The 22085-nt window shown below is 49.8% G+C and overlaps 1 protein-coding gene across 1 annotated transcript in view; it reads left to right on the top strand.

Moving 5' to 3' along the window:
* Positions 1 to 22085, top strand: part of LOC101436851 (piezo-type mechanosensitive ion channel component 2-like) — a 90519-nt gene that overhangs the window by 67164 nt on the left and 1270 nt on the right. The window contains exons 36-41 of the mRNA XM_071211829.1: positions 623 to 834; positions 1828 to 1986; positions 2203 to 2350; positions 2847 to 3035; positions 3397 to 3489; positions 3630 to 3799. Coding sequence (XP_071067930.1) covers positions 623 to 834; positions 1828 to 1986; positions 2203 to 2350; positions 2847 to 3035; positions 3397 to 3489; positions 3630 to 3799 — 971 coding nt within the window. The remainder of the gene's footprint in view (positions 1 to 622; positions 835 to 1827; positions 1987 to 2202; positions 2351 to 2846; positions 3036 to 3396; positions 3490 to 3629; positions 3800 to 22085) is intronic.

Here is a 22085-nt window from a genome sequence, read left to right as displayed (position 1 = left end):
CCTGGAAGCTGCTGCCTGCTCTGTGGCCCGTGCTGCCAGCTTCCCTTAATCAAGAAAGGGGGCCATCGGCCAGCCAGGCAGAGCGGGAAGGGGGCGCCCGTCCCTCCACCTCACCACAGCACCCTCCGCTCTGGGTGCCCAGAGAGGAGGAGGGGCAGTGAGCGTGCAGCAGACAGGGCCCCCCAGCCGCAGATCTGGAGGACGTCCTGCTCTGCGCCTCGTGTCCAAGGCTGGCCCCAGCCCTCAAGGGACTGGGAGCACAAGGGAGAAACGGGTCACTGCGGTCCAGGCAGAGGACGCTGTGTCCTGGGGCCGTGGGGCCAGTTGGCGCCATGCTGGGGGCAGGGAGGGAGGGTCAGGAAGGTGCTGGAAGCGGGAGACATCGGATCTAGGCCTTGAAGGTCAAGTCAGAGAGAGAGAGAGGATGCGCCTGGGACCCCCAAGGGCGCCCAGGGCAGGAGCAGGCCGGGGAGGGCCCCGTGGCGGGGGCTGCATCGTGTGGTCAGCAGCGCTGGCCGCTCCAGGCTGAGGACCGCGGGACCTCCTGGAGCCGCTGGGTGCTTGGGAAGGGCAGCGGGGCGCGGGGGCGCCCCTGGCCTGAGCCGCCTCTCGGCCTTGGTAGAAGCACACGGCCGTGGACCTGGCGGAGTCGCTGTCCGAGGACAAGGTGCCCGAAACCTTCCTGGCGATGGTGCTGCTGCAGTTCGGCACGATGCTGGTGGACCGGGCCCTGTACCTGCGCAGGACCCTGCGGGGCAAGTGCGCGCTGCAGGTCGTGCTCGTCCTGGGCACCCACTGCTGGCTCTTGGTCGCCCTGCCCAAGGCCACGGACAGGTATGGCCGCCTGGTCTCGGGCTCCTTCCTCCTCCCCACCCCCCAAAGAGAGCGAGAAGGTGCCCCCTCGGGGAGCGCCCGGCAGTGCCCATGGAGGGCAGAGGGCCGGGCGGGCAGCTAGCGGGGCCACCCTGAGGCTCTGAACACCCGCCCGAGGAGTGTTTCTCAGGCTCGTAGACCCTCTCGGCGGGGCGCCGGCAGGGGCACCCTGGCCCGCTGCACCGGGGCTGGCTCCCCACGAGACGGGCAGCAGCCGGGCCTGCGCTCCGAGACGTGCAGGGCCCGGGGGAGAAGCGATGGGGGCACGCGGGGGCCTCGGCCTGCCGCCCCTCCCCTGGCGCTCCCGGCCCTGATTTAGGGCAGCAGGGACACAAAGCCCGCTCACCCCCAGGGCCACCGCGGGGCTCGCCCTCACCCTCCCGGGAGGGGACACTGGCCGCAGCCGCGGGGCAGGGGCTCGTTGCTCTGGCTCTGCCAGGAAGCGAGGGGGGAGCCTGCCGAGGCCCCTCTGATTAGATGGGCTCCGGTGGCCCCGTGAAGAAGATTTAGGGATTATCTTCATAATAAATCAGCAGTCAGGCAGCAGGCGGCCCGGAAAGGGTCGAGATTTTAGCACCTGCAGCTGCGCCTTGGCTCCTTTGTCCAGACGAGAGGAGGGAATAATAAAATCTCGCCTTTTTCAGGAAAGCAGAGGGAGTCCAGGTGCCCCAGAGGCCACCTGCGAGGCAAATCATTTGGGCAAATGACTCCCCTCCCTCCCCTTCCCCCCTTCCCTCCTTCTAGGCCCCGTCTCCCTTCCCCCCTTCTTCCCTCCCTCCACCAACTGACGATTCTTCCTGAGACAATAACCCCAGTTTCCAACTCGCCTTTGATGAGCTCAAGGGGCCGCGTGGGCTCCCGAGGGTCCCGGCAGCTGCGCCCAGCAGCCCCCCACGCCCCGCGGGGACGAGGAGGCTGGCGCTCGGGCAGATCCGCTTTCCTCCGCCCTCGCAGGAGGTTTAACCTCAACCCGGTGGCCCAGCTCTGGTACCTGGTCAAGTGCATCTACTTCGGCCTGTCTGCCTACCAGATCAAGTGCGGCTACCCCCAGCGCATCCACGGCAACTTCTTGACCAAGAACTTCAACCTGTGCAACCTCGTCTTATTCAAGGGGTGAGCGAGGCGCCCGCCCCAGCCGGGGCTGGCCGAGGCCGCCAGGCGCCTGGAGGGATGCGGTCACAGCACGGGGCCCCCGTCCGAGCGATGTCCTGGGGTCCGAGCGCCAGGCGAGGGTGGCTGAGCCTGGGGGAGGGCGCGGAAGGACGCACGGGGGGGCCGGGCGGGCGGGCCGGGGGTGCACCAGGGCCCTGTGGCCTCCCGCGGCCCCAGGTTCCGCTTCGTGCCGTTCCTCCTGGAGCTGAGGGCTGTCATCGACTGGGTGTGGACGGACACCGCCCTCAGCCTGTCCAACTGGGTCTGCCTGGAGGACCTGTACGCCAACATCTTCATCATGAAATGCAGGCAGGAGTCTGAGAAGGTGGGTGTGATGGCAGCCCCAGCCGCTCACGAGGCCTGGGGTTGGGCAGCTTTCCCAGTCCCAAATCCTGTCCCTCTAGAGCAGGGAGATTCTTGCCCGGTGGGCCAGGAGCTGACCCAGCACCCTGGCCCTGGTCCTGGGTCCCTCAATAAGGGGCGCCTACCGTGCATCAAGTACCAGCCCCCCACGCTGAGACCTGGACCCGGTCCCCTCGGGAGTCCTCCCAGCCACTCAGTGAAGCAGGGATGACTTTCATCCCCATTTACAGATGAGGAAACAGAGGCTCAGAGTGGCCGGGTACCCAAGTTGGTCTCCCTGACCCCAGTGTAACCCCCCAAATTGACCACCTTCCCCCAACTCCTAAAGGCCATTGGCCTGAGGTCCAGGGAGCTGCAAGGGCTCCTGAGGGCCCCAGACAGCTGGGCAAGCAGCCCCTCCCGAGCCCCCATCTGGGCGGCCAAGACCACGGCCCCGAGCCGCCCGCCCGTCTTTGCAGAGGTACCCGCAGCGCCCGGGACAGAGGAAGAAGAGGGCTGTGAAGTACAGCGTCGGCGGCGTCCTCACGCTCGCCCTGGTGTCCCTGATGTGGTTCCCGCTCGTTTTCATGGCCCTGCTGAAGACAGTGGGCGGAGTGACCAACCCGCCCCTGGACGTGTCCGTCAGGGTCGCCGTCGACGGTTACGAGGTGGCTGGAGAGGAGGGGAAGGGGGACGCCTGGCCCTGGCGCCGCATTTGGCGGGGTGGGGGTGCCAGTGCCCGCTTCCCAGCCTGAAAACTCCGCTCCTCCCGCTGGCACCCTAGGTGAGCATTCAGAGCTCAGACCAGCCTCTGAGACTTTGCTCATGCTGTTCCTTCTCCCAGACATGCCCTTCCCCCTGCCAGTTTTGAAACTCATCTCTGCCAGCGTGCGGGCTTCTTTCCAACTCATTGTGTCCCAGAGAGGCCGGAAGCTTCTCGAGGGCAGGAAGCCATCTCCTTCACCTCTGCTTCCCCGTCTCCAGCACGCACCCCGCTTTCTGAAACGCACCCGTCCCTCTCCGCCCCAGACCCTGTTTTCGATGCGATCCCAGCAGCGGAACCTGGCCTCCTTCTCGGACGCAGCCTACGACCAGCTGATACAGCAGTACGCCCTCCACCCGGTGAGCCCGCCAAGCCCCGCGCCCGCTCCGGGCTGCCCTCGTCCTTCTCCCGGGCCCCTGCCGGCTATCGCAGCGGCCACCGACGAGGACAGGAGCGCCCTGACAGTTTCCCTCTTGCTCTCGTCGGCGTCTGCCCTCAGTCCGCCATGCAGTTCCTGGCCAACTACAGACCAGAGGACGTTGTTCTCGCCAGGATCAAAAGCCACTCGAGTCAGCTGTGGGGCATCAGCCCCGCCGACCGGGCGGCCATGGTCGAGGAGCTGGCGAACGCCACCCGCATCTGCGTCACCGTCTCCTGGACCATCCAGAGGTAATCTTGGTCGTTCAAATCCCCCTCTTGGCTTTTTAAAATTTTTTATGTGTCTTTTTTTTTTTTAAAGATACATAGATCACAAAAGATGTTACATTAAAATATAAGAGGTTCCCATATACCCCACCCCTCACCTCCCCACTCCTCCCACATCAACAACCTCTTTCATCATCGTGGCACATTCATTGTATTTGTGACTACACGTTGGCGCACTGCTGCATTGCCTGGTTTATAATTTACATGGTAGTTTACGCTCTCCCCCGGTCCATTCCGTGGGTTATGGCAGGATATGTAATCTCCTGCATCTGTCCCTGCAAAATCATTCAGGACAACGCCAAGTCCCGAAATGCCCCCACATCCCATCTCTTCTTCCCTCTCCCTGCCCTCAGCAACTCCCGTGGCCGCTGTCTCCTCATCAATGATATAATTTCTTCTATTGCTAGAGTCACAATAGTTCTATAGGAGAATATCAATAAATCCACCCCAGTCTATATTGTATTCCTCCATCCTGTGGGCCCTGGGACTGCGAGGTCCATCTCCCCCACTGATGGGAGCTCACACGTTAGAAAGGACTGTTTCAAAAATAACCGGAAGCCTCCTCTTTAAGGAGGCCCAGGGAGGCGCCTGACCGTGTGGTCCCTTCCAGCCTTCCTCTTCCCTCCTCCAGCGCCTGCCCTCTCCTCCTCGCCCTTCCTCCCTACCCTCCTCTCCTCTTCTTGTCTTTCCATCCTTTGCCAATCTTCTACCAGAGTTATTTTTTTAGCATTAATGTGTTATTTTTTTAGTATTAATTTGTTTTTATTTTATTGAATAACTGAGGAACATTGAGAAAAGTACCCACATCCTAAGCACGCAGCTTGATGAACATTCACGAACTGAACACACACATGCAGCCAGCACGCAGATCAAGAAACAAGAAAAGGGGTGTGAGACCAGCCCCTCGGAAGCCGCCCTTGTTTCTCCCCTTAATAGCCACCCCTGTTCCTGGGGTCCTCACTTCTAACGGCATAAATTACCTTTGCCTGATTTTTTGTTTGTTTGTTTTCATCAGTCACTGTGCTTTGTTTTGAGACAGAATACCAGAGCAGTTGTTTTATCTCTAATTATACGGATAGAAGGGACATGTTTTAAAGATGATCTTTCTAAGAGAAAAACTCTGTCGCTCTTCCCCCAAATGTTTTGGCATTGTGTTAATAGACTTTGTTTATTATCTCTTTGCTTTATGATCTATTTTGTTTTGTGGACTTTTTTGAGGGACAAATTTAGAACATTAAGTGGGGCATATGAGAGTGTCATGAGGTTGACCAAAGGTTGAACAATAGGTATATCATGATATCTTTTTCACTGAGGCAAAATGTGCAGGCAGTGAAATTCACAGATACGGGTAATTTGATGGGCTTAGACAAATGCAAATACCCGTGGGAGCACCACCACAATCAAAACAAGTGACATTTCTCCACTCCCACCTGATGCTTGCAGTCCCCACTCCTGCCACCACTGCTCAGAGCCTGATCACCATACAGCAGCCTTCTCTGCTCTTGAACTTTGTATACATGTCATGGGAACACAAGCACTCGTGTGTACAACATAATGTTTTCCAGGTTCAATTACATTGCTGCATGTATCGGTTGTTTATCCGTTTTTATGTTGAGTAGTATCCCATTGTATGAATATGTACTACAATTTATTCATTCTTCTACTAATAGACATTTGGGTGGTTCCAGTTTTTGTAGACGTGTGTTCTCTTTTCTCTTGAGTGAGCACCTAGGAGTGGAATGGTTTAGTGGTGGGGTGGTGGTACATCTCCAACTCTATTGTTTGTTTTCAAAGTTGTTATGGCTAATCTAGGTCCTTTGCATTTCCGTTTAAGTTTTAGAAACAATTTGTCAATTTCTACCAAAAAATCCTGTTGATATTTGGATTGAAATTGTGGTGAAAGTGTGGAAATCTCTAGTTCAATTTGGGAAGAACTGGCATCTTAACAGCATTGACTTTTGCAAGCGATGCACTTTTAGTTAAGTCTTTGATTTCTTTCCTCAGCATTTTGTAATGTTCTGCATATAGATCTCCACATCGTTTGTTAAGTTTATCCTAAGTATTTAATTTTCTTTGGAACAATTGTAAATGGCATTGTATTTTTAATTTTGGTTTCCATATGTTCATTGTTGGCATATAGAAAGGTGATTGTTAGTTTTTGTGTTTTGACCTTGTATCCTGTGATCTGGCTGAACTCACTCATTACTTTTAGGAGTTATTTGTTTTTAAGATTCTTTTAGATTTTCTGTGTAGTTAATCATGTCATCTGCAAATAAAGACTATTTTATTTTTCCTTTCCAAACTATATATCTTTTATATTTTTTCTTGCCTTATTGCAGTGGCTAGAGCTCCAATACTATGTTGAATAAGAGCAGTGAGAACAGCATATTAATCTCAATCTTAAGGGAAAAGTATCAGTCTTTCACCATTATTTATGATGTTAGTGAAGATTTTTGTAGTTGCTAGTTATTAGGTTAAGGAAGTTCCCTTCTGTTTCTAGTTTGCTGAGAGTTTTTATTGTGAATGGATGTTGAATTTTGTCAAAGGCCTTTTCTGCACCTGGCAAGATGGTCAGATGGTTTTTCTCTTCTAGTTTGTAGATAGGATGAATTCCACTAACTGATTTTTCTAATATTAAACCAGTCTTGAATTTCCAGGATAAACCCCACTTGGTCAGGAGGTATTAACATTTAGAAATATATATATATATATTTAATGAAATTGGATTCAATTTGTAAGTTTGGTGAGGATTTTTGCCTCTATGTTCATGAGAGATATTGTTTCATAGTTTTCTGTTCTTGTAATTTCTGTTTATCTGGTTCTGATCGCAGGGTAATGCTGGCCTCATAAACTGAGTTCCAAAATGTACATTCCTCTTCTATTTTCTGGAAGGGTCTATATAGAATTGGTACTATTTCTTTCTGAAATGTTTGGTCGAATCACCAGCAAAGCTGTGAGAGGTTTTAAAGTACAAATTCCATTTCTTCAACAGTAACAGAGCTATTCAGATGATCTATTCCTTCTCAAGTGAGCTTCTGTAATTTGTGTCTTTTAAGGAATTTGTCCATTTTATAAGTAATTGAATTTATTGACAAAGAGTTGTTCATAATATTCCTATATTATCCTTTTTTCCCTTATTTTATTATTTTTTGTCTTTATTTTTCTTTAATGTTACATTAAAAAAAATATGAGGTCCCCATATACCCCCCACCTCCCTCACCCCACTCCTCCCATAACAACAACCTCCTCCATCATCATGGGACATTCATTGCATTGGTGAATACATCTCTGAGCACTGCTGCACCACATTATAATTTACACTCTCCCCCAGTCCACCCAGTGGGCCATGGGAAGACATAAAATTGTCCAGTAACTGTCCCTGCAGTACCACCCAGGACAACTGCAAGTCTTGAAAATGCCCCCACATCACATCTCTTCTTCCCACTCCCTATCCTCAGCAGCTACCATGGCCACTTTTTCCACATCAATGCTACATTTTCTTTGATTACTAATCACAATAGTTCCAGAATAGAATATCAGTAAGTCCACTCTAATCCATACTCTATTCCTCCATTCTGTGGGCCCTGGGATGGTTGTGTCCACTCCACCTCTATATTGAGAGGGAGCTTAGATTCCACATGGATGCTGGATGCAATTCTCCTGCTTGCAGTTGTAGGCACCCTTGGCTCCCTGGTGTGGTGGTTGACCATCTTCACCTCCACGTTAGCTAAGTGGGGTAAGTCCAATAAACCAGAGGGCAGGAGTTGCAAGTCTGTTGAGGCTCAGGGCCTGACTATCACACGGACAGTCCAGAGATTCAGGTCCCCTGAGTATACACTAAACCCCAGCACCAACCACAGGTCCGGTAAAAGTAACAGGAGAGGCTTGTGAACAAAGATCACATCTGAGTCCAACTCCATCACACTCAGGAACGCAAACTCCAAAGTAGGGCCAACTGACATGGTTGTGAACTCCAGAGCCATCTGCCATGACCATAGAACCTGGGGGTCTCTGTAACCCTCAGAAGAACCAATACCTGGGGTTGTATCTTCTTTACCTGTCTCTGGGACTCTGCTCAGGTGTGCGTAAGGGCAACCCCTCTGATGACCTCCCAGCTCTTTTTTGGAGATTCATAGCATATAAACTCATTTGTCCTTTCCATTTCCCCCTTTTATTCAAGATCAAAAAGCATTTTTAACTCCTCATATTACATGTAGGCTGAGATCCTATATTATCCTTTTGATGTCTATAAGAGTTATAGTGATATTCCCTCTCTAGTTTCTGATATTGGTCATTTGTTTTTTCTTTCTCCCCCCGCCCCCTTAACAATCTGGCTAAACATTTGTAAATTTTATTAATATTCCCAAAGAAAACTTCTGTTTTTATTGATTTTTCTATGTTCTTTTTCTGTTTCCTCATTTACTATGGGTTTAATTTACCCTTTTTCTAGTTTCTTAAGGTGTGTGTTTAGTTCTTTATAATTTTCAAATATAAACATTTAATGCTTGAAATTTCTCTCTAAGGTTTAGCTGCATTCCACAAATTTTGGTATGTCATGTTTTCATTTTTATTGAGGTCAAACATGCTCTCCTTTCTCTCAGGATTTCTTCCTTAGCCTATGGGTTATTTAAAAGTAGAATCTTTAGTTTCCAAATATTTGGGTTTTTTTTTGAGATATCTTTTTTGCTATTGATTTCTAATTTAATTCCATTGTGACCAGAGAATATTCGTCATGTGATTTCTGTCCTTTTAAATTTGCAGAGAATTCTTAATGGCTCAGAATATGATCTATCTTGATGAATATTTCATGTGCCCTTGAAAAGAATGTGTATTCTGCTGTTCAACATTGTATTCAACACTGTTGTTGGTGGTCTTTTTCTGTGTCTTCTTTATCTTTAAAGCAGAGGGGAAGTCTGGTCCTTCTTAGGCCAGCATGGCTAGAAGCAGAGAGACGCACCAGAGTTTTACCAGTTTTGTTAAAATTTTCACAGAGCCAACTTTTGACTTTGTTCATTTCATCTGTTCTTTATTTCATTGAGTTCTGCTTTTATCTTTATTTCCTTTATTCTCTTCCCTAAGCTTTATTTGCTCTTCTTTTTCTGGCTTTTTAAAGGGGTAACTAACATGATCAATTTTTAAACCTGTATCTCTTTTCCAATATAAATCTAGATCTACAAACATCCCTCCAAGCAGTGCTTCGACTACATCGCACAAAGTTTTGATATATTGACTTTTCGTTATCACTCAGTTTGAAATATTTGTACATTTTCTTTGTGACTTCATCTTTGATCCATGTGTAATTTATAAGTGTGTTGTTTAATTTCCAAATATTTGGGAGAACTCCTAGGTATCTTTTTATTATTATTATTATTATTATTATTGCTCTCTAATATAATTCCATTGTGTTCAGAGAAGGAAAAGCTCTGTAAATTTTCAATCTTTTGGTATTTATTGAGACATATTATGGCCCAGTTTATGGTCTATCTTAATGCATATTCCATGTGCACTTGAAAGAATGCATATGGATAGCTGCTAGGTGTGGTGTTCTGATAAATATCAATAAGCAAATTTGGTTGACAATGTTCAAATCTTTGCATTTTTATTGATCTTTTTATTTTTATTTTTTTTATTTTTTTAAAGATTTATTTATTATTTAACCCCCCGCCCCCGGTTGTCTGTTCTCTGTGTCTATTTGCTGCATCTTGTTTCTTTGTCCGCTTCTGTTGTTGTCAGTGGCACGGGAAGTGTGGGCGGCGCCATTCCTGGGCAGGTTGCACTTTCTTTCTTGCTGGGCGGCTCTCCTCACGGGCGCACTCCTTGCACGTGGGACTCCCCTACGTGGGGGACACCCCTGCGTGGCGCAGCATTCCTTGCACGCATCAGCACTGCGCATGGGCCAGCTCCACATGGGTCAAGGAGGCCCGGGGTTTGAACCGCGGACCTCCTATGTGGTAGACGGACGCCCTAACCACTGGGCCAAGTCTGTTTCCCCGATCTTTTTAAATCTAGTTTTATTATCAGTTGCTCAGAGAGAGGTGTTAAAACCCTTCACCCCCTCAGCAGTTGATAGCATATGATTGGAATTTTCTATCCCTTTGGTTCTGTCAGTTTTACTTCCTGCATTTTGAATCTTTGGTATTAAATACGTGTGCATTTATGGCTCTGTCGTCCTGCTGATTTGAACCTTGTGTAGTTATGAATTTTTCCTTTTTAATCTCTGGTAATATTCCTATTCTTGTAGTCTCCTTGGTATTTTTATAACCGTACCAACTTAATTATGCTTACTGTTTGCAGCGTACATCTCCTTTTACCTTTTGCTTTCAACCCGTATCTTTATTTTTCACTGTTTCTTATAGATTACATTTAGTTGGATTTAAAATCTAGTTTGGCAATTTTTGCCTCTTAATTGGACGGTCTAGTCCATTTATATCTATTTTTAATTGTCATGTCTTTATCGACGTAAAATTTGTATACCATAAGATTGACCCATTTTAAGTACACATTCAATGACTTAAGTAAATTTATACAGTTGTGCAGCCATCAGCACATCCAGTTTTAGAACTCTTCCAGGATTATTTGTAGTCAATCCCTACTCCTGCTCCCTGCCTCTGGCATCTTTCTATATGGTTTTGCCATTTCCAGGAATTTTACATAAATGGAACCATGCAGTATGTAGCCTTTTTCCTGTGGCTTCTCTCATTTAGTATGCTTTGAGCTCCATCCATGTTGTAGCGTGTATCAGTAGTTTGCTTGCTTTTTATTGATGAATAGTATATCCATTCTCTTGTCAGTCATCCCAATAGGGTGTTTTGTGTGGTTTTTTTTTTTCATTTTAATTTTCTACTGTGCTCACAAGAAAATATATATAGCATGAAAGTTTCCATTTTAAGTGTACGGTTCTGTGGCATTGATTACATTAACATTCACCAAGTTGTGCTACCATCACCACCATCCATTACAAAAACTTTTTCATCATCCTAAATAGAAACTCTGTACCCCCCTCCAGTCCTTGGTAACCCATAATCTACTTTCTATGTCTTTGCTTTTTCTAGATATTTCATGTAAGTAGAATCCTTTTCATTTTAGTGTTATAAAAATTTTATTCTAATAACATATATTCAACCTAAAATTTCCTCTTTTAACCCAAGTCAAATATATAACTCATTGGTGTTACTCACACTGACAATGTTTTTCTGCTGTCACCACCATCCATTACCAAGTTTTCTATCAGCCCAAACAGAAATTCTGTACCAATTAAGCTTTAGCTCCCTATCCCAAACCTCAGACACCTGTATCCTAGTTTCTGACTTTGTGAATTGGCTTTTCTATTATTTCATGTCAGTGAGATCATACAATATTTGTCCTACTGTGCCTGGTTTATTTTATACAACATCATGTCTTTAAGATTCACCCATGTTGTCACATGTATCAGAACTCCATTCCTTTTCATGACTAATATTCCGTTGTATGTACATATCATATTTTGTTTATCCATTCATCTGTTGATAACACTTGTGAATAATGCATAGATAGTTGGATTGGAATTATCAACAGTTTTGTAATTATTGTGTTTAGACCATTTATATTTAATGCAATTATGGACATGGTTTGAATTAGGTCTACTATTTTAATAATAAGTGTCCCCTTGCTAATTCTTTTGATATCTGTAGTGGTATACCCTCTTTCATTTCTGATATTGGTAATTTGGTAATTTTTTTTTTTATCAGTATGCCTAGAGAGTTATTGACTTATTGATCTTTTCAAATAACTTACTTTTGGTTTCATTTATCTTCTCTATTTTTTTATTTTAAATTATTTTAGTTTCTGCTCTTATCTTTATTATTTCCTTATTTCCTTTCTTTGGATTTAATTTACTCTCCTTCTTTTAGTTTCTTAAGGTGAAGCTTGGATTATTTGTTTGATACTTCTCCAGGGTATATTTAGAGATGTGTTGTCTAATTTCCAGATATCTGTGGATTTTTCAGATATTTTCTGTTATTATCAGAGAATACACATTCTATAATATCAATTCTTTTAAATTTGTCACATTTTTTATGACCCAGAATATAGTTTATTTTGGTGAATGTTCCATGTGTACTTGTAAGGAATAAGTATTCTCCTGCTGTTGGCTGAGTGATCCAGAAATGTCAACTAGGTCAAGTGATTATGTCTAGGTTTTCTATGTCATTGCTGATTTTTTGTCTATTTATTCTATTGATTACTAAGAAAAAGTGTTGAAATCCCCAAATATAATTGTGGATTTGTCTGTCTTCTTTTGGTTCTATCAGTTTTGGTCTCTTGTATTATTGTGCTCTGTCTTTAGAGGCATACACATTTAGGATTATTTATTCTTTGTGAATTGACTCTTTTGCCACTGTGTAATGGCCTTGATTATGCCTGACAATTTTCTTTGTCTTGAAGGCTACCTTGCCTGATATTAATATGGCCACTTGATTTATTTTTTTTTAAAGATTTATTTATTTCTCTCCCCTTCCACCCCCCACCCCCGCAGTTGTCTGTTCTCTGTGTCTATTTGCTGCGTCGTCTTCTTCGTCCGCTTCTGTTGTTGTCAGCGGCACAGGAATCTGTGTTTCTATTTTGTTGCATCATCTTGTTATGTCAGCTCTCTGTGTGCGCGGCACCATTCCTGGGCAGGCTGCACTTTCTTTCGCACTGCGCGGCTCTCCTTACGGGGCGCACTCCTTGCGTGTGGGGCTCCCCTATGCGCGGGACACCCCTGTGTGGCAGGGCACTCCTTGCGCACATCAACACTGCACATGGGCCAGCTCCACACGGGTCAAGGAGGCCGGGGGTTTGAACCGTGGACCTCCCATGTGGTAGACAGACGCTCTAACAACTGGGTCAAGTCCAACACCTGATTTATTTATTAAAAATTTTTTTTTTATTAGAGAAGTTGTGAGTTTGCAAAACAATCATATGTAACATACAGGATTCTCATTCATCACCCCACTATCAATACCTTGCATTGTTGTGGAATATTTGTAACAAATGATGAAATAATATCAAAATATTACTACTAACTATAGTCCATCTTTTACATTTGGTGCATTTTCCCCACAAACCATCCTATTATTAATGCCATGTATTAGTAATATAACTTCTGCTTTATTTTGATTAATGTTTGCTTTGTATGTTTTTCCCATTCTTTTACTTTTAATTTATCAATATTAAGGGTTGGCAAATGTTTCACATAAAAGGCCAGATAGTAAATAATTTAGGCTTTCTGGGCCATGTACAGTCTCTCTCTCCTCCTCCTCTTCTTTTTCACAACCCCCTAAAAACATAAAAGCTGTTCTTTAAAACAGACCACAGGCTGTGTATGGCTGTATAATTTTATTTAAAGTACATTTTGTTATCAGCAGTATCTAATTGAGTTCTATTTTTCTCTTTAATCCAATGTGGCAATTTCAGTTTTGTAATTGCTGTGTTTAGACCATTTACACTTAATGCAATTACTGACATGGTTTGAGTCAGGTCTACCGTTTTATGATGTGTATGTCCTTTTGACCCCCTGTTTCCTTTTCTGCCTTCTTTTGAATTATTTGAATATTTCTTAGTATTTCATTTATTTTATTTATTGGCTTTGGGGCTCTATCTTTTTGTATTCCTTTTACAGTTGCTGTTCTAAAGATTATATACAGAGTTAACTTTTTTGCAGCCTATGAATAGTTAATATTTTCTCTCTGAATGTAAGATATAGAAGCCTTATAACCAGAGTTAATTTTACCTTTCTTCTCTAGGTTACAGTTGTCACATGTCTCTCATCTACACACATTGGTTTCTTTTCCCTGGCAATGTTAGAATATTTGCTTTTGATAGTTATTCACATTTTAAAGTATTTAAAAGGACAAGAACAGTCAATTATATTTAGCCAGATATTTTACCTTTTCTGTTGTTTTTCCTTCATTCATGAAGTTCCAAGTTTTATTTGGTTTCATTTCCCTTTTGTCTGGAGAAGATCCTTTATTTCTCTGGAAGCAGGTCTGCTGGTAAGGAATCCTTAGTGTTTTCCTTCATCTATGTCTTTGTTTTGCCTTCATTCTTGAATGATATTTTTGCACAATATAGAAATTGAGTTCACAGCTCTTTTGTTTCATATCTTTTTTTCTTTTTAAAGGTTCATTTTATTTATTTATTCCTGTCCACCCCCTCGTTGTTTGTACTTGATGTGTCTGTTTGTTGTGTGCTTGTCTTCTTTTTTAGGAAGCACTGAGAACCCAACCCAGAACCTCCCATGTGGGAGGGAGGCACCTAATCACTTGAGCCACCTCTGCTCCCTGCTTTGCTGTTTCTTCCATAATGTTTCCCTCCTTGTGTCTCTTGTTGCATCATCTTGTTGCATCAGCTCGCTATGCCAGCCCATCACGTCAGCTCACTGTCTGGCTCATCTTTTTTTTTTTTTTAAGATTTATTTATTTATTCCCCCCTTCCCTCACCGTTGTCTGCTCTCTGTGTCCATTCACTGTGTGTTCTTCTGTGTCTGCTTGTATTCTCATCAGGCAGCACCAAGGATCTGTGTCCCTTTTCGTTGTGTCATCTTGCTGCATTAGCTCTCTGTGTGTGGCACCTCTCCTGGGCGGGTTGTGGTTTTGCACAGAGTGGCTCTCCTTGTGCGGGGGGCATCCCTGTGTGGGCCGGCACTCCTTGAGCACAGCAGCACTGCATGTGGGCTACCTCACCACATAAGCCAGGAGGCTCTGGGTATCAAACCCTTGGACCTCCTATATGGTAGGCAGATGCTCTGTGTGTTGAGCCACATCCATTTCCCAGGCTCTTCTTCTTTAAGAGGCACCAGGAACCGAACCTGGGACCTCCAATGTGGAAGAGAGGCGCTCAATCACCTAAGCCACCTCAGCTCCCTGGTTTGTTGGGTCTCCAATTGTTTTTCCTCTTTGCATCTCTCTTGTTGAATCATCTTGTTGTGTCAGCTTGCCATGCCTGCCTACCATGCCAGCTCACCTTCTCCAGGAGGCACCAGGAACCAATCCCAGGACCTCCCATGTGGTAAGCGGAAGCCCTATCGCTTGAGCCACATCCACTTCCTGAGTGTTAGACTTTTTGATGTTACCCTGCAAGTCCAGCAGGCTCTCAGGTCTTCATATTGGGGTGTTGCTATTGATCAATCTCCAAGTTTGTCCTCTTTCCAGAGTCATCTCTATTCTGCTATTGAGCCTATCCAGAGAAAATTTCCTTCGCATACCTTGTTTCTTAGGTCTAAACTTTGGATTTGATCCCTTTTTAAATAAGCCTTTTGTTTGGGGAATAATTTTACATTTATAGAAAGATGCAAATATAATTCAGAGAGCCTCCGAATGGCCCACGCCCAGTTCCCAGGGTTCGCAGCCTCTGTTACCCTGTTGCCCAGAACATCAGTACCTATTAACTAACTCCAGGCCATATGCAGATTTCGTCAGCGATTATGCTGATGTCCTTTCGTGTTGTTTCAGGATTTAATCCAGTATGCCACATTGCATTTAGTGATTCTTTTTCAGTTTCTCTTTACTCAAAACTTCTCTTTTTCCTTTCACATCAAGAGGGTTCATCTTTCCCTCATGAATGTTATAACAGCTGCTTTTAGGTGTTTGCCTGATGATCTCAAAGTCTCATCATCTCACAGCTGTCATCTTTGGTTGTCCTTTCCTTTGAGACTTTTCTGGTTCTTGGTATGTCAGGGAGGGTTGGGTTTTATCCTGCATGAGTTGATCGTTTTTTATGCTGGAAGACTGGATGGGTCCTGTTTAAAGTTCACTGGAGAATGCCTGTTGTTTAAGCAGACAGGCCCTTGGGCAGGTTCAAAACCCAGGAGCGTCTCGCCTTCTGTGGACGGTTCCCTGGTCGGCTCCGTTGCCAGGGCTTCTGCTGGGCTGCGTGCCACGTCCCGGGCGCTCTACTCTGGGCTGTCTAGGACTTGAGTGGTGGCTTTTATGGAAGTTCAGGTCCCAAAGCCTTTGCCATGCTCCTGCCCTTCTGGAACACGAACTAGACGCAGGCTCGTGGGAGCGTTAAGTGGCCCCTCTGCTGCTTCTGGAGGGTTCTTTCCTGCCCCCTCGGTAGTTTCCGCAGGTGTGTGCAGCAGCACTCTGCTGAGCACTCGGGGGACCCTCTGTGCGTCTGGGGATTTCTCTCCCCCCCGGCCGCTCTTTCCAGTTCTCCACCCTGTGGGTCCTGCCGCTCGGCGCCCTGAATCCTGAACCCTTCTCTTCAGCTCAGAAAGCCCCCAGGCTCTGCTGGCGCCCTCGCTCCCTGCTCTGTCTCTGCAGACCCCTGCAGTCGCGCTTCCTTTCAGGGGCTGCTGTCTTGTGCTGCCTGTTTTCTGTGGCTGAAAACACTGTTTTGTATTGGCTCATCAGGGCTTTTGATTCCATTAAGGCAGTAGGTAAACCTAGTCCCATTAGTCCGTCGTGATGATGGACGTTGGACAAAGCTTTAAGGAGTTTAAACACACCTTTGCTTCTTTTCCTGCAGGATTCCCACCACCACTATGATTTTTATCCACTCTGGCAGCCCTCAATTCCATTCTCCCACACTCAAGCCAAGACTGCAGCTTTCTATTTGAATTCCAACTTGAGAAAAAAGCCACGTAACTGTGGCTCTCCCTCAGCATGCTTCCTTTCTTTCAAGGCTTAAATCCCCTTCAGTTTCTCACTGCTTGTTGTCATGCTCCAGTATCTCCAAATTGTTGTTTTTTTAGGTTTGTTACAATAGTTCTCTATGCAAGAGTCTTCCATCACCACAGCCACTCTGTTCTGAGCCTTGCAATCTCCTGCAAGGTGGATAGTGGCACCATTTTCTCCATTTTACAGACAAGGACTCTGAAGCTTGGGGAAACTAAGTCACCGGGGTGAGGTCACAAGGCTAGGAGATGGCAGAGGCAGGACCCCAAAGCCATGTCTTACCACGCACTGCAGGGCAACGGAAAGGTGGTGGGAGTGCCTCGGGGGGACGCCTTGGGAATTTCCCTCTTAGGGCGGATGCCTGGGAATCGTCCTGACGTAGCCCCAGAGGTGTCTGCTCTGCTGGCCCTGTCTTAGGGCCTTGGGCACTCGCTGGAACTTGAATTTCTGTCACCTGCAGCGGAGGGTACCTTGAGGAAGGGGACAGGCATCTGGTGAGCCGCAGACAGGGGCTTTGTTAGGAGTGTCAGTTCCATTGCGTTTCTTGTCTGCTTAAAACTCTTCAATGGCTCCCGTAGCTCTTGGAATAAAAGCTCAAGTCTCCTGTGGCTTCCAAAGCCAAGCTTGCCTCCCCAGCCCCGTGTCGCTCCCTTACGCCACAGTGCCCTCCTTCTGTTCCTCTAGCTTGTCGTGGCCGTCCCCACCCCAGGGCCTCTGCTCACGCTCTTGCATCTGCCTGGAACAAGCTCTCCCACTGCACCCTTGCCCTCCCAGCTCAAACTTCACTTCCTCCAGGGCCGCGTTCCCCAACTGACCTCCTCCCGAAACGAAAGTGTCCTTGTTGCCCCATGCACCCCACTTCACGGTGGTTGTCACAGCTTGGAGATGTCGTGTGCAGTGACTTGGTGAGAGCCATCTCTGCTCTCCGTGGTTTCCCTGGCATCTGACACGGTGTCCAGCATACAGAAGGAGCCTGATAAATGTTTGTTGAATGAAAGTGAACATGCGAGTGGAGCGAGGGATGCCCACCGGCTGCTAGTGTCCAGAGGCCCGGGGAGAGCCCCAGCGGCTGCCTGCAGGCCCAGTCCTGCTTCTGCGTGCCCCCGGTCCTGCCCCTGTGCCGGCGACTGCGGCTGAGGCTGCATGTGTGTAGCACGTCTCCTCGCCAGGAGTCACGGAAGGACACGGGGCAGTGTGGCTTCCCCAGCTCGGGAGGCGAGAACCGGCGGGCAGGACCCTCAGGCCACCACTCCCGAGGCTCACAACTGCGCGGCATGGTGGCTCGAAACTCTTCTTTTAGAAAATGACTTTGCGGTGCCCTCAGAAGCTTCTAGAAACATGTTTACAGGACAGTGGGTGGAGAAAATAAGTGCATAGCATTCAGATTTCGTCACCGCTCCCTTGTCCATGGAGGATACAGAGGATGGCTCCCACCATGGCAGCTGCCTGCGGCCCACCAGGGTCCCTCTGCTGCCACCGCGGGCACCTGCTGGGCCATTCTGCCCACTGTGAGAGGCGGGCCAGGGAACTCCTGGGTCCAGATGCAATTTCCCTTCTTTTTTAAAAAAAATATTTAGTTTTTATTTATTTATCTCCCCTCCCCTCCCGCTGTTGTCTGCTCTCTATGTCCGTTCGCTGTGTGTTCTTCTGCGTCCACTTGCATTATCCGGCGGCACTGGGAAACCGCGTCTCTTTTTTGTTGCATCATCTTGCTGTGTCAGCTCTCCAGGTGGGCAGCGCCACTCCTGGACGGGCCGTGCTTTTTTGCACAGGGCGGCTCTCCTTACGGGGCGCACTCCTTGCGCATGGGGCTCCCCTATGCGGGGGACACCCCTGCATGGCACGGCACTCCTTGCGTGTGGCAGCACTGCATATGGGCCAGCTCACCACACAGGTCAGGAGGTCCTGGGGTTTGAACCCTGGACCCTCTGTGTGGTCAGCAGACGCCCTATCAGTTGAACCACATCCACTTCCCTAATTTCCCTTTTTCAAGGAAATGAAACTCATGTCCAGAGCACCTGCCGTGCCTCGGCCTGGGTGCTAGTTGACTTCCCCAGCTCCCTCCTTCTCTTCTCTCAGAAGAGGAGTCGAGGCTCGGCGGGCCGGTGGGAGCTGGGCTCGGTGCTCCCACCAAAGCCTGCTGACCTCGGGTGCCACGCCCACCTCTAGGACCCAGGCTGTGAGCAGGACCCTCAGAGGGGAGGGCCAGACGTGGGTGCGACACTGAGGCACACGTGGCCACACGCCCAAACCCTCAGCTGGCCTGGCCTCATGCCCTTCTCCTTTGAGAAGGACTCCCTGGCAACCCCTCGGCCTGCCGAGGCTGCGCTGGTGGTTGGCAGGCAGGTGTGTCTGTCCTCTTGGGGACATCACAGCAGGTGACATTCGGGGTTGAGGAGCCACGCCGGGGAGGGCTCCTCTGCGGGCCCTTTGCTCCTGGCTGCTCGGGCGGGGAGCCCCTGGCCTGCACGGGCCTGCACGGAAGCCCTGGCCATTTGGCTTTCTTTGGTGGTGGCGGGGGGGCCGGGGCAGGCTCGGGCAAGGACTGGGGAAGGAAGCTGGCCCCGCGGCCCCGCCTCCGGCTGCGCTGGCTTCTCAGGGTTCTGCTTTGCTCCCCTGCAGGAACGTATCTCTGGTGAAGAATGTGGAAGCCTCAGGCGAGCACGCGGTGTGTTACCCAGGGAAGGAGCCGCGCGGCCAGCTGCTCCAGATGCTGGCGCACGCCACGAAGGAGCCCGTGTAGGTGCCCCTCCCCTGGCAGCGGAAGGGCTGATGGGGTCTGTGGGAGGAAGAGCAAAGCCTCCTCCACCAGACCAGCACAAGACGACGTGCAGGGAAGGCGCTTCAGGCCTCGCAGCTCTGAAGCCGGCTGAGTCGGGATTTGAACCCAGTTCTGCAGCTCCAAAGCCTGTGCCCCGCACAGAGGAGGCCGGAGGAAGTGTGGGGGGCGGGGTGTGCAGACTCATCAGCTTTGCAGGTGGGGACACTGAGGCCTGAGCCAGGGGCCACCCTAGCTCCCTGGGCGTTTGGCTCGCCGCGGGCCCCGGGAACTGGCTGTGGGGCTGGGCCCTCCTCGGCCCTGTCCGTCATTGGCCGACCTCCCTCCTCCATGAACCCACACGGGCACACCTGCCCCGGGCAGGGGCTGAAGGACAGGACGCTAGAGGCCGAGGGCTCGGGGCGGAATCCCTCAGCCCTGCCTGGGCTGGGATCCCAGCCCGCCCTCCTGTGAGCTGTTTGGTCCTGGGCACAGAGTTAGCTTTATTGGGCCTCAGCCTCTGCGTTTGCTAGATGGGAATAAAGTTGCAGCACCCACGCTGCGGGGTTGCCCATACGGGGCCAATCGCTTATGAAACGTGGCTGCTGGCAGCACCCGATACATGGGGCAGGAAAGAGGGTTGAGGTGCAACTGCCAGAGCTTATAGGCACGTGTGCCTCGCTCGCCCCAGCCCCTTGGTGCTGGGAACATGTCTTGTGTCCCCCCTTCATGCTAGACAAAATTGTCTCCAGCAGGGGTTGCATACAGGTGGCGTTTAATAAACTGCTTAATGAGGCTTCAGGCATCACCGCGTGAGATGCCACAGAACTCGGTCCACCGAACACGTGCGCTCTCAGCCAGCCAGCCTCGATGGCCCCGGGCACCCCTAAATCGATTTAGAGGTCGGGGGAGGAGGCCAAGGTGACAGTGAGTTACTTTTCGCAGCCAGGACGCCCGGGTTTCGGCTCGGCCCCTTTGGGCCCCAACGGTGCCAGTGGTGACTGTGAACAAGGCACCGCGCCTTTTAATTTTGGGGTTTTGTTTCTGTTTTCCTGCTTGAAGAACGCTCCCTGGCCTGATACCCAAAGCCCTGAAGATGACGGCGGGGGCGCAGGCGAAAATGGCCCATCAGCTCACTGTGGGTGAGCCCCTTGCAGCCCCGGACGGGGAGCCGCTCCCCCAGATGTGCAGCACCCCTGCTCCAGCCCGGCCCCCTCACCCCGAGGTCGAGTGGGGTGCACTAGGCCCCTGGGTCAAGGAGGGGAGCAAACACGCCAGCCCTCAGCGCTCTGGGGGCAGCCGCGGCCCTTTCCAGCCCCTTCCACGGGCCAGGAGGACACACCCTGCCCTGCCCGGGGGCCCCAATGGCCTGGGGTGAAGGAGCCCAGCCCGTGCCTTCCATGACCTGGCAGGTGTGCGTGTGTGCGCGTGCGCGTGTGTGTGTGTGCGCGCATGCGTGTGTGTGTGCGCGCGCGTGTGTGTGTGGGGGAGGTGGTACTTTTCCAAGGGTTTTTTTTTTAAGATTTATTTTATTTCTCTCCCCTTTCCCCCACCCCCGTCAGTTGTCTGCTCTCTGTGTCCATTCGCTGTGTGTTCCTCTGTGTCTGCTTATCTTCTTGTCAGTGGCACCGGGAATCTGTGTCTCATTTTATTGCATCATCTTGTTGTGTCAGCTCTCCGTGTGTGCAGCGCCACCCTGGGCAGGCTGCACTTTTTTCGCGCTGGGTGGCTCTCCTTACGGGGCGCACTCCTTGAGCGTGGGGCTCCCCTATGCGGGGGACACCCCTGCGTGGCACGGCACTCCTTGCATGCATCAGCGCTGTGCATGGGCCAGCTCCACACGGGTCAGGAGGCCCTGGGTTTGAACCGTGGACCTTCCATGTGGTAGGCGGGCACTCTAGCCATTGAGCCAAGTCCACTTCCCTCCGAGGGCTTTTAATACATTATCTCTTTGGAGGCTCATTTGTGCATATAAACAACTAACTTACTGAGGCCCAAAAGGAGAGGACGTCAGATGCAGCGTGCTTGCTGTATCGCAAACCCAAACAGCCTTTTGTTAAGGGACAGACAGACAGGAATGCTGAGCATCGATCCCCAGGAGTGTGGTCTGAACCCAGGCTCTGGCAGAGGCTCCTGCAGCAAATTCAAGTTGAAAAAAGTTACGGGGACGGCTGGGCCACAGACCTGTGTGCTCACAAGGGTCCCCTCCGGAGATGATGGGCTGGGGGCTGGGCAGGAAGGAGGGGCGCGTTGGGGGAACAAGGCCTGCAGGCCCCAGCTGTACTGGGCTCGGCGGGAGCGCCAGCCCTGGCCCGAGACACACAGAGGGCAGGGGCGCGGGCGGGAGGGTGTTCTAAGACCACCGAACGGCCTGCGGGCAGTCCCCGAATTGAAACCCAATTTCCTGTTTGAATGTGCTCTTTGAAACGTCTACTTCCCCCATATCTTTGGTGGCACAGAAAGGTACAAGGACACCCCAGAAAGCTTGGTGGACCTGGGGCAGGAGGGCTGGGAAGGGGGCGGAGGGGTCACGTCCACACGCAGTGGCCCACGGGGTCACACGCCACGAGCCAAGGCACGGCTGTGTTCACGCACACCCCAAGGCCACGCCCCGTGGCCTGCAGCCCCCTCTGTCCTCGGGAGCCTGGCTGGCTGGACGGGGCAGCAGGAGCTAGCTGGCGAGACGTTCTCCCTCTTCTCCCCGGGCCGGGGGTGTAAGCAACAGCACGGTCTCCCCCAGCGGCTGGGGGCGAGCCCGGGGTCGGGCTCGGGGAGGGGGTGGGGCAAGCAGCTGCTCCAGGGCCCAGGGTCGGCACCCCCCCTCCCCCGACGTGTTCTGCCAGGGGCTGGGCCCGGG

This window comes from Dasypus novemcinctus, chromosome 24, assembly GCF_030445035.2.
Source record: "Dasypus novemcinctus isolate mDasNov1 chromosome 24, mDasNov1.1.hap2, whole genome shotgun sequence".
Classification (NCBI taxonomy): domain Eukaryota; kingdom Metazoa; phylum Chordata; class Mammalia; order Cingulata; family Dasypodidae; genus Dasypus; species Dasypus novemcinctus.
Note: the sequence above shows the minus strand (reverse complement) of the source record. Positions and strands in the feature narration are given on the sequence as shown.